The sequence below is a fragment of the Octodon degus genome, unplaced genomic scaffold, assembly GCF_000260255.1.
Source record: "Octodon degus isolate 3935 unplaced genomic scaffold, OctDeg1.0 scaffold00121, whole genome shotgun sequence".
In the NCBI taxonomy this organism is placed as follows: Eukaryota; Metazoa; Chordata; class Mammalia; order Rodentia; family Octodontidae; genus Octodon; species Octodon degus.
This window is the reverse complement of record NW_004524697.1, coordinates 7,774,723-7,792,544: the sequence shown is the minus strand read 5'-3', so window position 1 is coordinate 7,792,544 and position 17,822 is coordinate 7,774,723. Positions and strand designations below refer to the sequence as shown.

The following is a 17,822-nucleotide window of genomic DNA, read 5'->3' as shown; positions in this document are numbered from 1 at the left end:
ATTGTATGATATCTTCTCCTAGTATTAGAAACTTTAAAAAGTATATTTCCATTTTCTGTTCACTTTACATTACTTCTTCCCTGTCTTTTATACACACATACACACACATTAATGGGAAAAAAAAAAGTGTATAACGCAACATAAGATTGGTACTGTTTCATAGAAATCTGCAATGACCTTTAAGTAAGGGTTCATCTAATATATATTTTTATATTGTCTTGCATAACTATCCCATTGAGAGCTCTTTATTGTTCATCCGGGAGCATAGTGCAACTTCTCTTGCTTTTTGAATTATGCTCTTTGTTATTTCCTTACACTACTTCTGGATGTATTAAAATATTTCAAGTTGTATAACTAGAAAATCTTACTTTTAATTTTCAAAGGTATGTTTGCTAAGTATAACATTCAAAGAGTATAGATCTTTTCTTTCAGTTCTTTAATTAATCTAGTTTCTTATACACTTGGTCCTTTTTTTTTTTCTAATGTGGAATAAGATGCTATTTAATTTTGTTCTTCCATAGATAATATTTTTATGTATATGCTTTAATGATTTTTTTCTTCACAAGAAGTTTTGGACAATTTCAAAAAAAATAAATAAAAAAAATACAAATATGGCATAGGATTCTGTTTGTAATAATTGCTTACCTACAGAAGAAATTATTTTGGTAATAAATCACCTGCTGGGGATTTTTCAGTTTCACCTACCTAGGGAAAAGAAAATGATCAACTCCCATCAGCTGTGACCTTCTACAGGGGAAGTGCAAAGACACAAAACTCAGCCCTTTTCAGCTATCCTGACCTAAGGAAAGGGGAAACAAAAGTGAAAAACCATAGTCCAAGAGCAAAAGCTAACCACAAGAATGAAATGTACCACAGAATACTTCTCTCTTCTCCACAGTTTACTACTGCATTACTAGAGGCCTATTTATAATTACTTTTACCTAGTACATCATAGCTACATTTCAACAAAAGGTAACATGGCAAACTAAAAGGCACAATTTGAAGGAACTCAACAAACATTAGAACCAAAGTCATATGTGATAGGAATGATGGAATTATGAAATTAAGAGCTTTCAAAGAATTATTATTATACCAAGGTCTTTAATCAAAAGAAAAAAAGCATGTAGATAATATAAGAAGAGACATAAAAATTCTAAGAATAAAAATGAGATGTCAGAGAAAAGAACCAGTGTAACAGAAATGAAAAATGCCTTTCAAGGGCTCAGCTGTAGACTAGATGGAGCCAGGCAAAGAACTTTTAACTTTAAAGGTATGGTAAGAGAAACTTTCAAAAGTAAAAGTAGCCTGAGAGGACAGCTCAGCAGTGTAAGCGCCTGCTTGGCAAGTACAAATATCTGAGTTCGATACCCTGTTCCACATGCCACCCCTGGACCTACCGAGCAGGCCATGAAATAGGCGTGGTGGCACACGCCTATAATTTCAGCGTTGGGGAGGATAAAACAGGAGGATCATTACAAGTCTGAGGTATATAGTCAGAACCTGTACCAAATACATAATTTTTTTTAAAGTGGAAGTAAAAGAAAAAAGACTGAAATAAAAATGAACAGAATATCCAAGAACTGTAGGACAATTACAAAATGCATAACATATATGAAAATATCAGAAAAGAAAGAAACAGGAGCATCACTTATAGATATAATGACTAAGAATTTTCCTCTAAACTAATGTCAAACATCAAACCTCAGATCCAGAGAACATGAAGCATATGCCAATCAATATAGCATCAAAATATAGGAGGCAAAAATTGATAGAACTGGAAGCAGGAAAAGATGAATATACTATTACAATTAGAAACATCAACACTCCTCTGTCAAAAATGAGCACATCTACGAGGCAGAGAAATCATTAAGATATAACTGAACTCAACATCATCACCAACTTGTACAATTAACATCTATGGACTACTTGACCCAATGACAACATTCTAAAGTTCATATGGATACACCTCATTAAACCATGTTGGGCCTGAAACAAAGCTTAACAAATTTAAAAGAGCTAATTCTGTTCTCATACCACAATAGAATTAAACTAGAAATCAGAATCAGAAAGGTAACAGGAAAATTTCAACACATTTCTAAGTAACAACGGGTGAAAAAGAAAGCCCCCCAAAAAATTTTAAATAATTTGAACTCAATAAAAATGAAAACACACAACATCAAAATCTGCAGGGCAGAGTTACTAGAAATTTCTAGCATTGACTACACATATGACAAAAGAACAAAGATCTAAAATCACTCACCTCATCTTCTACTTTTAGAAATTGAAAACAGAAGAGTATATTAAATCCAAAGAAGCAGAACAAAGGAAATAATAAAAGAGAAAATCCATAAAATCAAAACAGGAAGTCAATAATAAAGAGTCAATAAAGCTATATGCTGGCTACCTGAACAGATCATTAAAATCAATAAGCCTGTAGCAGGGTTAAGAATAAGAGAGAAGACATTAATTATTAATATCTAAAATGAAAGAAAAACACTATTACAATTCCATAGGCATTACAAGAATAAAGAAATATTGCAAGCAACTTTATGTCCACAAATTTGACAACTTAGATGGAACAGACCAATTCCTCAAAGGAACAACTGGTAATTCATCCAATATTAAAAGAGTATAAATAAATTAACACATTAAGTAAATAGAAAAAAGAAAAAATTCTGAATAGGCCCATATTCATTAAAGAAACTGAATTAATAACCTTCTTAAACTCACCAGGACCAGAGAGATACAATGCTGAATTCTACCAGATTTTAAGAAAGAAATTATATCAATGTACTTAAAGCATCAAAATGCATGAGGCAAAAACTGATGGAACTACAGGGAGAAAAGATGAATACAGTTTCTTACAAAAAATTGAAACAAATACAGTACTTTTGAACCCATCTCATAACATAAGAAACTTACACTCCAATTCTCCCATGAATACAGATACAAAAATATTAGCAAATTGAATCCAACAATCTACGTAAAAATTTACATGCCAAAATTAAGTGAAAGTTATGTCAGATGTGCAAGGCTGGATCAACATATAAAATTCACTGTATCAACAAACTGAAAAAAATCACCTGTCATGGTAGTGTACACCTGTAATCCCAGCACTCAGGAGGCTGAGGTAGGTGTATTTCGAATTCAAGGCCAGTCTCTGCTACACACTGAGCTTCTACCTAAAAAAACCTCAAAAAACAAAAACCCAGGACAAAATAAAAATCACAGGAACATATCAACTGTTGCAGAAAATCATTTTACAAAATGCAACATTCATGGAACATGGGGGTAAGGAGAGCTGGGATTCAGAAAACAAAGACTAGAGGGGAACTTCTACAACTTCATTATGAATACCTACAAAAACCTCAAAGTTAACCTCAAACCTCATAACAATGATAAGAAACATGAAGCTTTCCTGCTATGATAAAAAATAAGGCAAAGATGCTCTTTCTGCAGAAGTACTAGCTAATGCAGGAAAACAAAAGAAAGACAAGATTGGTAAGGAAGAAATAACACTGATTTTGTTTATAGATGACATGATTGTCTATATGAAAAATCCTGAAGAACTGAGCAAAAATTTTTCTAAAATTAATAAGCAATTATGAAAAGGCTGCAAGATACAAGGTTAACTTACAAAGTTAATTTCCTAAGTACCAGCAACAAACAAATGATTTTAAAATTAAAAACATGTTATAATTTACATTAACAACCCCCAAAAGGAAGTATGCAGGTACAAATGTAACAAAATATGCACAGATCTATATGAGGAAAACTACAACAGTCTGAAGAAAAATACAAAAGAAGAACAAAATAAACAAAGAAGTGTCCAGTCCAACAGAAAGAATAGGAAGATTTAATACTGTCAAGATGTCAATTCTTTCCAAATTAATCTACAGATTCAGCCAATCTTAGTTAAAAAATTTTGTACATATTGACAAATTGACTGAAAGTTTATATGAACAGGGAAAAAATTAAAAAACAAAAACAAAAACCCACATCAGAATAGCCAACTCAATATTAAAACAGAATAAAAAGTTTGAAATTATATAATTTTAAGACATGATAAAGCTACTGTAATCAATACAGCATGGTGCTGGCTAAAGCATAAATGCAGTGTACAACTATATCAGCAAACAAAGAGCTTAGATACAAATCCACAGAAACACAGTCAATTTATCCATGTAAAAGGAGCACAAGTAATTCAGTGAACAAGTATTTAACAATTGGGCATCCACATGCAAAACAATGAATCTGGACACACACTTCGTAACTTTCACAAAACTCAAAATGAATCACACATAAATATAAAACACAGAACTATGAAACTCCTACAAGACAACATGTGAAAAAACCTAGATGAACCTGGGTAAGGTGATAACTTTAGATACAACATCAAAAGCACAGTCCATGAAAAAAATGTAAGAATGACTTCATTAAAGTTACAAAAAAAAAAAAAAAAAAAAAAAGTTACAAATGTCTGCCCTATGGAAGACAATAGCAAGGAAATGAGAACACAAGCCACAGACTGCAAAAGACATATTTGGGATGTGGATGTAGCTCAGCGATACAGTGCTTGCCTAGCATGCCCAGGGCCCTGGGTTTGATCTTCGGCACTGAAAAAGAAGAAAAAAAATCTGATAAAGAAGTGCTATTCAAAAGACACAAAAAACTATTAAACCTTCATAAGTTCATGCATAACCCAATTTAATGGGTAAGACCAAAACAGACAACCACCAAAAAAGATACAGAAAAGAGCATAACAATATTTGAAAGGCAATGGAATATCCATCTCTGACAAAACTAAACAAAAATGGAGATATAAATGAAGGACCAGAGGCTGAGGAGATGACTCAGTAGAATACACGCTTGCCTGGCAAGCGCAACAGCCGAGTTCAATCCCTGGCTCCGCCAAAAAAAAAATAAAATAAAATAAATGAATAAAAATAAATGAAGGACCATTCTGTAGTGAAATACATATATATATGTGTGTGTGTGTGTGTATATATATATATATATATATATATATCTGTACATACAAAATAGGATAGATATATAGCTACTTTCTCTTAGTTCAATAAGAAAGATTTGTACAATAGTGTTTAGACAAGATATCACGTCTGCATCTTGTACTATGATAACTACTACAAAGACAACAATATGCAATGTATTAATTATTATAACTGTCCTAACTTGTTTTAAAACTGTCTCACTGCTATTTCTTTCTCAATAAAATTAATAAAAAAGAGAAAAAAAGAAAACAGCATAAAGTATACAAAAGATGCTCAACATCACATGTCACTAAAGGATTACAAATTAAACCTTTGTGTGACGTCAACATATACCAATTAAAATGGCCAAATCCAAAATACCAAAACTACATGCTGGAGAGATGAAGGGAAGGATCCCCTGGTGAGATTCACTGCTGGTAGAAATGCAAAATGATACAGACACTTTAAAAGGTGGTCTGGTGGTCTTTTTATACAACTAGACATACACTTAACATATGGTCTAGAAATCATGCTCCTGTATTTACCTGAATGAGCTGAAAACATAACCACCTAAAAACATACACACTGCTATTTGTAGCAGCATTATTTACAATTTACATTGCAGTTTTGCCTTAAGTTGAAAGTAATAAAGATATCCTTCAGTAGCTTCATGGATAGACTATGGTATAACCATAAATGGGAATACAATTCAGTGTTACATAGAAATGAGCTATCAAACCATGAAAAGATATGGAGATACTTTCAATGCATATCACATGAGAAGCCAACCTAAAATGGCCACATACTACATGATTACAATTAGATGTTATTCTGGAAAAAGTAAAACTATGAACAGAGTAAAGTAACCATGGTTGCTGGGGGTGGGGGGAGGGAGAAGAGAGGAAAAAATAAGCAGGGCACAAAGGATTTCTAGGGTAGTGACATTATTTCATATGCTGTTACAATACAGACACATACACATTTGTCAAAAAACATAGAATGTACAACACCAAGAGTGAGCCTGTTAAGGTTTGTGTCTAGTTGTCCCCCTATAGCCTCGTGTAATCATGAGGCAGACTTCTAGAGTTTGTGATCAATTCATGATCCTCTGGGGTTATGGGTGTGAGTACTGAACCCAGCCTGGGGCAGATAGCCTGAATGTGGCTTTAGGGAGACAGACTTGCTCTCTGTAGCCATTGTTGCCTCTACTTCTCCTTTTTTATTTTTAAATGTTTCCTTTATTTCTTTTTTTTCTTTTTTATGGTCAGCTCAGTCTACCCTGGGGGCAGGGCTAGCATGGCATTGGTGCTGGGAATCAAACCGAGGTCCCTGAATGCTTGCCTAAGCTTGCCTAAGCAGGTGCTTTAGACCACTGAGCTATCTCACCAGCCCTACTCCTCCTTTTTGCTCTCTGCCACGTACCACTCTGCCTTGGAGTCAGCTGAGTATGGACTGAAACCTTCAGTAACTGTAAACTGAATAAACCTTTTCTTCACTAATTTTGAGTGTTGGATATTTGCCCCAGCAACAAGAGAATAGTACCTGAGACAGAACACTAATGTGAGATTTGGGTAATAACAGGTCAGTGTGGGAAACCTCACTCAGGTGAGGATGCTGATACGGGAGTGTTGCCTGTGTATGGATAAAGGGCATATGAGAACTTCATGTTTTCCATTTAATTTTGCTATGAACCAAAAATACCACTAAAAATAAAAGTTTTTCTAACTAAAAGTGCATATATAGTAGAAAGACCTATAATATAGGTAGATAAAAATCACACACAATACATGCTTTACCATTCATCAAAAATACATGTGACCTTTCCTTTCTCAAAAATGGAAAGAATCTAGAATTTGCTTCATATTTTCTTTATAATTTATAGTATATTCATGTTATTTTATACTTTTCTCAATGATTTGTTGTACTCAAGTACATTTAATTTTAAAACGTACTCAAGGGCATTTTAATCACCTATTATAATTCAGGAAGGGAGTTATAAAATTTTTAGAACACTTAAAAATTGTAAGGAAAAGATTATGTAACTAAAATTTCATAAAATGTTATCTGTTCTATAATTCACCAAAATGATTTATTGAAGAAATGGGAATTTCTAAGAAAATATATATGCATACTACTGAAAAAATGGACTATACAAATTACAGCTACTGCCAGTTACTATGATTAAATTAACTTAAAATTAGAATAGGAAAGGTCTGATGAAAAAGATCACAAAGAAGTATAAATCAGAGATGAATATGAAGAGGAAACATGCTAAGACAACAAAGAGAAAAATAGGCTTCTCAGTGATGAAGAAAAGATAAAGTATGCTTTGGAGTTCTGCATAAAGTGTGAGTTCATTTAAATCTATATTTTGTTTTATTTAAAGCAAATGGATGAAATTATTGCTACCATATGTTGTTAAGAGTTATCACATGTTCCTTAAAAAAGTATGCTCAGTCTAAACATGTAAATGAACAATAAAAGTAAGGCTAAATTGAAGAGTTACATGTCTGTAATAATGAATTCAAGGGCCAATTTTGTACCTGAAAAAATTATTCTAGCGAAGAGGCAAAAAATATTTCACGTATTGATGAAGAAAACATCTATAGGTGTAGGTACTAAGCTACATATGACAAAAGACAAAGTTACAAACAAGGATGAATTCATGGATCATCACAGTCCAACCTGTTTGCATTGGCTTGTTTAGACACGGCCTTCAATCTTTTCAAAGTTTTTCTAATACCATCAGCATCTGGAAAATGATGAAGACCTGCAGCCCCATTAGGAAATCCTGGACGAACTCCAGGTAGAGTTTCTCTGCAGATAAATATGCACAGTGACTCTCATTACTTTTTCTGAAGCACAGCACAAGTAACTTCTGTAGAGCACAGCCATACCTTTCTGGAAGCCCTCGACCATGCATCTCTCCTCTCCATTTCACTTCATTATCTTCTGCTCTTTGTTTCTGCATTTGATCAAAAATGGCATGGTAATGTTCATACTGTCCTCGAGAAGAACAAGGTGATGGAGCTACAGCCCCTCCACTGCCAAAAAAGGGAGCCTAGGGATTAAACAAAGAGCTCTCACACGTTTATCTTCTAAGGTCTGAAAGGCCTATGCTATCCTCAAAAGAAAAAAAGTAAATTTCAACTTTCAAAGAGCAGTTACTTAATTTGAGTGTATTAATAAACATGGCCAAAAGCAAAATATTCTTGTACTATGATATAACCATCAACAATCAAAAAGTTGAGTTCTCAGTTACTAACAAAATTTAATGTGACAAACAAAAAACATTAAAATGTCACTAAATACATGCAAATATGAAGAAATCTGGATTTAATTAAAAGATTTTGAAACAAGTTTATAATAAGCAATTCAGGAGATCTCTTCTACAAAATTTAAATGTGATTAGCCTCTATGAAGAACAGAACCTGCTTATACAATACATGAGCTTATATTTAACAAAAACATTTACATATGGCTTTTAACATACTCTAAATCTACTCACCAAGTATAGTAGATATGAAGATATAAACATCACTAAAACGTACTATATGTAGATGAAAGAATCAAAATATGGTATCTACCCTTAGTTTCAAAATATGCTGGGGAAAAAATACACAGAACTGCGAAACATTTCAGTCCTGTGGTAAATGAATATGGGGATACATCCAGTAGTATGTACTAAGTGAATTCATGTAAAAAAAAAATTATCAAAAGGAAAAATTTCTATTTTAAAAAAAGTCTTGTTAAAAGTCTTTTAAAAAAAAAAAAAAAAAAAACTTGTCCTTGATAGCAGTGTAACACAGCTAGATTCTCAAATCAAAGAACTAAGACTGAAAATAAGCCACACATATAGATATTTGGATGCTAGAGATAGGACTGAAAAGATGTCTGACGACAAACATAATTAGAAAGAAGACAAACAGGGAGCATTAAACTTGATAAAGGTTGCTTCAGCTAAGTGCTGCTGATGTGGGTTGTATACACTAACATAACCACAACAGAAAACATTTCTAAGCTCTAGAAGCAGTGGTATACCAAAACGTCTTTATGGTCAATAAATCAATATTATGCACTATAAGTACAAATAAGAGAAAGATCAACGTGGAGAAAAAATAATTAAGAGGATTATTGCACTGACACCAAGACCAGAAGACTAGAAGTACAGAAAGGGAATCAATGAAAAACAAAACTGATCAATGGATTTATGGATTCTCTGCAGACAATAAAAGAAAAAGAAAGAGACACAAAGATCCAATCACAGAGACACAGGAACTCCCCCACAGGAAAATCCATAGTCAGAAAAGGCATGCTAGAAAAGGGTCAGAGTTTAAAGTAAATAAGAAAAGTATCATATTACAGAATTTATTGTGGAAGAATTTCATTAAGAGGAAATTAATAACCTCAAATACAGAGGTCAATAGTACTGAAAATAAGACAGATACGACTAAAGGGAAGAAGCCAAAAAAAAAAAAAAAAAAAAAACCAAAAACTTTTTTCCTTCTGTGAAGTTTTAAAAACCAGAAGCCAGAATATTGAGCATAAAGGAGGAAGAGCTTCCTAGTAATGTCATCTAAGTAAGAAGTCTGGTTAAGAAAAGATACGAAGGTTTGGTCGTAGTTGTGCTTGCCTATTATCTCAATATTCTGAAAGGCTGAGCCAGGAGGAGGCCAAGTTTCAGCTCAGTCTACATACCTTAGCAAGACCTTGTCCCAAAATAAAAACACAAAAAAAAGGGAAGGATGTAGCTCAGTATATAAGGTGCTGGTTTCAATCCTCAACACCAACAAAACAGAACAACAACAACAACAAAAACAGAAACACAAAACAATTAGAATTAAAGGCGTCACCATAACTTGATAAGAAGCAATTTGCTTCAACATCTTTGAACGGTAGGTTGCACACAATTAAAGTATGATTTAAAAATAGAAATCATTTCAATTATATAAAGATCAAATTACAGTATGAGAAAAAGCTACTAGAAATAGTAAAGATAAGGAATTAGGCAGGAAGTTTTATGAAGGAGTTTCTCATACTTCCCCAAAATGAGCATTTTAGTCAAAAATCAGAAGGAGAATTGTATTAAAACATTGTTACTTTTTTTGTAAAACAGTTTAAGGTTAGTCTAATGTTGGTATCTTAACTGTATGCTAATGTTTCCTGTGAGCAAAAACAAAAGTAGATAAGCATGTCTGAAAATGTTCATATAGTACTCCTGCTGAAATGACTATCTGAAAGGACTGAAGCAATATGACCTTTTAAAAAAATCACCCTTATTGAAGCCTGGTTTATATATCTTAAAATCCACTAACCATAAACCTATGTTGATATACTCATATAACCACCACAACCACAATTATCCCAGGAAATTCCCCATGCTCTTTTGTAGTGAATAGTCTCACTACCAGAAACTACTGATCTGTTTTCTGTCACTATGCATTGTATCTGCCTTTTCTATAATTTGATCTAAGTGGAACTATATAATATATATTTGTCTGGCTTCTTTAACTCAATCTATTTTTGAGATTGATCCATGTTGTTGCATGTATAAACAGATTATTCTTTTTATTGCTGAATAGTACTACAATGTACCTTTAAACAATATATACCTCTTATATTTTATGATCACCAGATAAACAAAACTATATATAGGACATATAAATTTTCTAAAATACATTTATAAGAGATATAAATAAAACAAATTCCAAGATTTTATAAATAATAGACAACTGTGAATAACAACACAGTATAAGAAGTTTATAATAAATAACAGTATTAATTTTGAAACATTTCCCTTAATGGTGAGTTTCCATTTTGTCTTTATTTTGAGAATTTCCTTAATTTGATTCACATTGTACTGAGCCTCCACATTCTTAGCAAGTATGCAAAAATCAAATAGCTTAGCATGGTATAGTGACACATGTTCACAATTCCAGGATTCTGGAGGCTGACCCAGGACACAAATCTGAGTCTAGTCTGTACTGTACAAATTAGTGAGACACTGAACTGGAGATATAACTTAGCGTGAATGCCCTGGATTCAATCCCACACACTTCAAGAAGGAAAAAAAAAAACCTACCAAGATAAGTATTTCAAGCTGAGGAGTGAGTACAGAAACTAACACAGAGTTTGCTTTAAATCGTGGAAAATAAATTATTTTTTCCCCAATGAAAGCATTAGAGAAGTTTACAAAGTGAAACAAAAATTTATCAAACTTATGCTATCTTCTGAAAAGCTACCTCAATTATTTATCAAATATGATAAAGGTAGACTATAATGATTAAATATTGATTTAGACAAAGGAAAATACTTTATCACTTCATCACCCAGAAGTATGCAAAAGACTTTACTACATGGAGAATATATGGAAAGGAAGGACAGAAAAACAATCAAAATCTCAACACTGATTATGGACTTGCACAAAATGTTCAACTAGACTCCTGGCTCCACTCTTGCGTTAAATTGTCACTTTCTAATCACACAAGATATGGGGCAAGCTAATTTTAAAATAGATTAAAGTCTGTTTTTTTTTTACTCAGGAAGTAGTAAGTTCTAGTTAAAGGTAAATTACTAGGGACCAGGGAGATAGCTCAATAGAATATGAGCTTGCCTGGCAAACACAAAGGTCTGAGTTCAATCCTTGGTTCCGCCAAAAAAAAAAAAAAGGCAGGTTAAGAAAAACAGTGTATAAGTCTACATTAATAAAAAAAATGAAAAAAGTGGCTCAATTAAAAAAATGTAATGTATTTAGTACAGGGTCTACAGGGTCTCACTACACAGATCAGACTCAGTGATTCTCCTGTCTTCAGCCTCTCAAGTGCTGGGATTACAGGGGCACGCCACCATACCCAGTCTCAATCTCTGTCTCAGTGTGTCCTGGGGGCGGGGCCTGGCAGGGCACACTGGTGATTAAATTCCAGCCCCTGCGCTCTGCCTAAGCAGATGCTTTAGTCCGTTGAGCTATCTGGCTGGCCCTAATAAATTATTGATATGTATTATGAAAAAGTGTATTTAAAGAGAGAAAAATGTAAATTCAGGTCAGATTATATATTTAGACAAAACAAAGTCAACTTTTATTCAAAACATAACTCCTGGGGAAAAGAAACAAGAGTAATTAGGTAGGTAATACTATATACCTAAATAGCAATATTAATGGTCATAAGCCAGTGAATTTAAAGTTTAAAAATATGCTAACAACTAATTCGATGATAGAAATTACAATAGCACAGAAAAATATCAATGCATTAATTTCTACTGCTGTACAACAAAGTATTACAAGCTTAGCACCATAAAACAATACCCATTTATTATCCCAGTTTCCCTAGCTCACACACAGTATAGGTACATTTAGCTGGGTCTGTAACTCAGCATCTCACTACACATAAAGGGAAAAATCAGAGTCAGCCACAGTCACAATTCTCATCTGAGGCTTCCAATTCACTGATTTTGGCAGAATCCAACTTGTTGTGGGTGTGTGACTAAAGTTACCATTTTCTTCCCGTTTATGAGTCAGAAATCTAAAAGCACCTAAACTGTCCTGCCAAGTCCATGTTTGTTACATTCCATGCTAACAGAAGTGGAACTCCCTGGACTTAATTTCTTCTTCCAGTGAGCTACAAAGGAATCTTTTGTTACGACAGTCATGCATGTGACTATCCCATAAACTTCTGCCACACACCATTGCCTAATTAAGGGAGCTACTGTATCACCACATTCATAGACTGCATTCAGAATTCCAGGGGAGGGAAGATAAGGTGTATACACCAGTGGTCAGGAATCTTGGAGACATTTTAAATAATAGTCTATCATACAGAGGTGTGTATTAGATGGTTGGTAAGCAAAAGAGGAAGTACAAGGCTTAGAATGATAGAAAAAAGGCAGGAAAAGTACCATCCTAGCCTTGCAAGTAGTGCTGGCTGGGAGGAAAAAGGAGGGGTGATATCAAGTAAAGAGAAAAAAAGTGCAAAGACAAAAGATTCAGTAGGCCACACAAATAAAGTCTTTAGTTCAGCACTGAGTACAGCGAAAGTGTGGGGTAGGAAATGAAGGGAGACGAGCTTGGAGAGGCTGTCGGATGAAAAACAATCTTTTAGAAACTTAATTTTTAAGGCTACGTGGAAAATAACAACAAACTTAAATTTTTATTTCAGATTTCTCTGATATGAACAGTATACCACAATGGTCACATGGAACTTTTGAAAGCAATTTTAAAAGTGACATACTAGTGATTAATTCAGTACACAACAGAAAACAAAGAAACCATAGTAAATGCTGAAAATGTTACATAAGAAATTAAATATTCATAAAAAGCAGCCACTAATACAAATTTTAAAAAGCAAGGTGAAACTGGAGAAAAATTAACACTAATGTACAATTTTATTGGTAGAAATGCATACCTTTGCTTCACCACTTCCGCCAGCACTTAGCACATTTCTCCATCCTTGTTCCCTGGCCCTATTTATTCTCTCCAACTTTTGGGAAAAGAAACAAACAAAACATAATTTGAAGTATTTAATATAAAATAGATGAAATACATTTAGGAATAAAATGAAAATCAGTGTATTCTTTTGTAAGTATGTGTGTGGGGAAGGGGAGAAATAAATCATGGAAAAAAATAAACAATTCTCTTACCCTTTCCTTTTCTTGCCGTTTCATTTGTTCAAGCTTCAATAAACTTATCTGCAACAATTTAAAGACAAACTTCTTAGAACTCAAAATTCTTACCATCTACAACTTCTCAAAGAAAGAAAAATAAGAGTAAAAAGCTACCTGATATTTTTGCTTCTTTTCTTTTTCAATACATTCCGATTTTTTCTTTCTTGGCACTTCCTTAAATAAAACAAAAACAAAAATATCTGTGGATAAATAACCACCTACTTTTCTTATTTTTTTAATCAGAGAAGTTAGTATACCAATGGCAAAGGGAGTTCAGAGAGGTTAAAAAAGAAATGAATAGCTTATAGACGTGTATTTGAAAGAAATGAGGAAAGGTTTGGAGGCTTCATATTGTAAGGTTTGGTTTCTTTTAATTATTTCTGCAAAGCTTTAAAATAAGCAGACAGATATCTTTATACCTCAAACATTTTCCTCCTTTCTTCTCCAGGATTCACTTTCTTCACTGGAGTTTGAAGGGCCTGGACAAAAAGTAAAACTACAAATTAGATAAAGACTTTTAGGCACTCACTTAAGAATTCCAAATTCATGGAAAACTAAAATAAGAAAGAAAGAAAGCCAACAGTTCTGCATTACATTTCTTTCAAAAACTATTCTTTAAAAACAAAGAAAACACTTCAATTTTTGATATGCCTTTGCCAAAGAAAATATTAGATTAAAAAAAGCTAGAAAGGTTTCTTGTCCAATCAACTAATTTCACCCTTATTTCTTGGTATTAACTTTAAATTGCTACTTCTATGATAAAACATCATTCCAAAAATCCAATAATGAAGAAATTTTTCTTTAAAAAGTTACAAGAATAAAAATTTATAGGGCTGGTGAGATGGCTCAGTGGTCTAAAGCACCTACTCAGAACAAGCTTAGCAAAGCACAGGGACCACGGTTCGATCCCCCAGCACCACATGCCAGCCAGCCCCGCCCCTTGGTGGGCTGAGCTGGCCACACACACACACAATAAATAAATAAATAAATAAAATATTTAAAAAAAAAATTTATAGCCCACTTCATTTCCCACTCCTGAGATAACCATTGTTAATATTTTTATGAGTATTCTTTCAGACATTTTCACACACCTATATATATGTAGCTATTGAGAGAATTCAAGCATTTTATGATTTTCATATAAAATCTCAACATGTTAATAGATGATAAAAATTTTTATTAACAATGTGCCTTGATAGTTCAGCTATCATAGTACGCAAATTAACAATGGCAATTTCTACACTTGGACTATAATTAACATAACTATTCCCCTTGGGAGAAACATTGGGTTGGTTACAATTTCTTTCTGTTCTATATGCTTAAGGAACTCCCTTGTGTCATATGCAAGTCCCCTCAGAAAGGCAACTTTTAAAGAAATTGAATTATAGGGAAAAACATAATACAAATGTTGAGAAAACCTGCCCTTCCAAGAGGATCTTCCAATTTACAATCACACCAAAGATGTCATTTCTCAACATTTTTACAAATACTGAATATTATCAGTCTATCTTAAATTTATGTTTCTTGGAAATGCTGAGACTATTTTCAAGTATATTAAATATAAACACTCTTTTACATCTTTATTGTTACTGAATTTTGGAGCTCCTAAACTGTTCACTTTTAGGAGATTTTTTTTTGTATATTATGGAAAATACAACTATTGTAATTGTCATAAATATTTCTTATTTTCAATTTGTTCATTCTTTTAGAACATAAATTAAACTACCAATTATTTGATCTATAGTATCTGCTTTTAAGGAATACATTTTAAATCCCAGTATTATCTTTGCTTCTGCCACTAACAGTTTCCTTTATATAAAAATCTTTATGGATTTTCAGGAATAGATTGATTCAGTAATCTAATGCTTTTCCTTTAGAAATCCAATTATTTCATAACAATTTATTGAGACACATTTCCCCACTGGTTTGAAATGACTGATTTATGGTATAGTAAATAGACATACACATTTCTGGAATTTTCTTATTCTACTCCATTTATCCCTTTCCTGATTTCCTATTTTTTTTTTCTTTTTTATTGACTGTGATTTAAAGTCCCTTGTACAAGAGATCTAAGTAGGTAAGAGTTCAGCTAACGTAAGGAAATATCTATGTAACTACCAAAAAATAATATACTGCTAATATCCAAAAGCCCTCCAAGCGTCCTCCCAAGGCCATCCCTTTCCCACTAAGGTAAACAACACTACACTTCCATGATTACCATCTTCCTGCTTTTCCTTGTTGTTTAACCACTACTATGTCTGCCTAAAAAGCCTAATTTAGATTTTTTTGATTTTTCACTATTATACAACGTATTTTTATGATCTTTTGCTTGACACTGTAAAGATTCTTCTATTTGTATCTACATTTTTTCTTTGTAATTGGCACTTTCTCTCTCCCTCCCTCCCTCCCTACCAAAAAATGCATAGATACTTCAGGAACAGAATTTGTATCAAGTGCACATTCTTCTGAGTTAACACCTGAAGACATATCTACAGGGGACACTTTAGGATGTAGTATAACATAGAAAACCAACTACACTGCCAACCCTTAAGAAATTGAAAATTCATGTACAACAACCTTAATGGATTGACTATTAAGGTTTGTTTAAGATAATGTTTGCTTTGACCCAAGTGATTGGCGATCAATTTGAGTAATTCTTATATCTGTATTTATCATATGATGTCTCAATAAATTTACTACTGAAAGATAGTTATATAAGTTTTTCTTTTCCCCAAGTGTTTATATAGCTTTTGGCTCTTTCTGTACATATGAACATACACATATAGACATACATACACACAGACAGATAGATGCAGGTATCTATATATGGCCCTCTCTCCCTCACTGCCTCCCTTCTTCCCTCCTCTCTTACTTTTGCTGTCTTCTGACATGAACTGTTGCCGCTCTGCTATATGTCACCTTGCTTTGCAGCCAGCCAATTATGGACTAAAACCTCTACAGACTATAAGCTAAATAAATCTTTCCTCCTATAAAAAAAATAATTATATCAAAACAAAAAAACAAAAAAACCCCTTCCTGGGCCGGGGAGATGGCTCAGTGGAATAGGCGCTTCCCTAGCAAGCGCAAGGGTCTGAATTCAATCCCCGGTTCCGCAAAAAAAAAAAAATTATATCTATGAAGGTGCTATTTCTTTCCATTTCATATTCTAACCAATTATCCATTTGTGAAATCTGTTCTTCTACCAGGCCACTTGGTGGGTGGGGCTTGAAACCAAGGCTTTGTACATAGTAGGCAAGGGCTTTACCCCTAGATATCTTTCCAACCCTACCAGGTCACTTCATAGCATCCATTAACATAGATCTCTGCTCCTTCATTAAGATGTTCTGGACAGGTAACTGTATCTGTAAATGTCTGTGTTTTCTGTTCCAATATTTAACTTTCCAATTTTTTCTTTTTAACTTTATTGACTAGGATCTCTTGATAAAATATTAAATGATGGCAAGGATAATAAATATCTCTGCCTTATTTCTGACTTCCAAATAATACTTCCAACTTTTCATCATTATATATAGGACCTACAACACACACACACACACACACACACACACACACACACAAATATACACTTATTACTTTTATTTCGGAGTTGCATAGAAATTTGCTAGGCAAAATATAAAGTATTCACCCAAAGAAAATAGTGTAGAGGGGCCGGGGAGATAGCTCAGTAGAGTAAGTACTTGCCTGGTAAGCGCAAGGGCCTGAGTTCAATCCCCATTTTAGCCAAAAAAGAAGAAAAGAGTGTAGGCCTTCAAAAGAGAGGCACCCTACATATTTGAATCAAAGAAATTTTTAAAACAAAGATTAGTATTAAATTTACTGAATTTTCAAAATGTACTAAGGTGACTTATTTACATCTTTCTCCTGTAATCTTGTAATGTAGTAAGGTTACAGTAATCAAGTTTCCTACTGTTTGAGCCATCCCTGTATTCCTAAAGTTAGTATTATTTGATAATTGCTAATTATTCTTTTGATAAATTGCTTGATCTGTCCTTTTAATTCCTTTTTTCAAGAATTTCAGTATGCATGCTCCTAAGTATAACTGACCTATGGTATTCTTTGCTTTTTCATTCTGTGTTAACTATACAATTGTGTAATCAAGGATAAGTCTAATACATGACCCTTTTTTCAAAACAGTTCAATATATAATTCTAT

The 17,822-nt window shown here is 33.2% G+C and overlaps 1 protein-coding gene across 1 annotated transcript in view; it reads right to left on the bottom strand.

Annotated features, from left to right (window-relative positions):
• Positions 1 to 17,822, bottom strand: part of Nek1 (NIMA related kinase 1) — a 227,734-nt gene that overhangs the window by 161,385 nt on the left and 48,527 nt on the right. Inside the window, 6 exon segments of the mRNA XM_023700104.1 lie at positions 7,677 to 7,808; positions 7,889 to 8,052; positions 13,391 to 13,465; positions 13,626 to 13,673; positions 13,764 to 13,823; positions 14,069 to 14,128. Coding sequence (XP_023555872.1) covers positions 7,677 to 7,808; positions 7,889 to 8,052; positions 13,391 to 13,465; positions 13,626 to 13,673; positions 13,764 to 13,823; positions 14,069 to 14,128 — 539 coding nt within the window.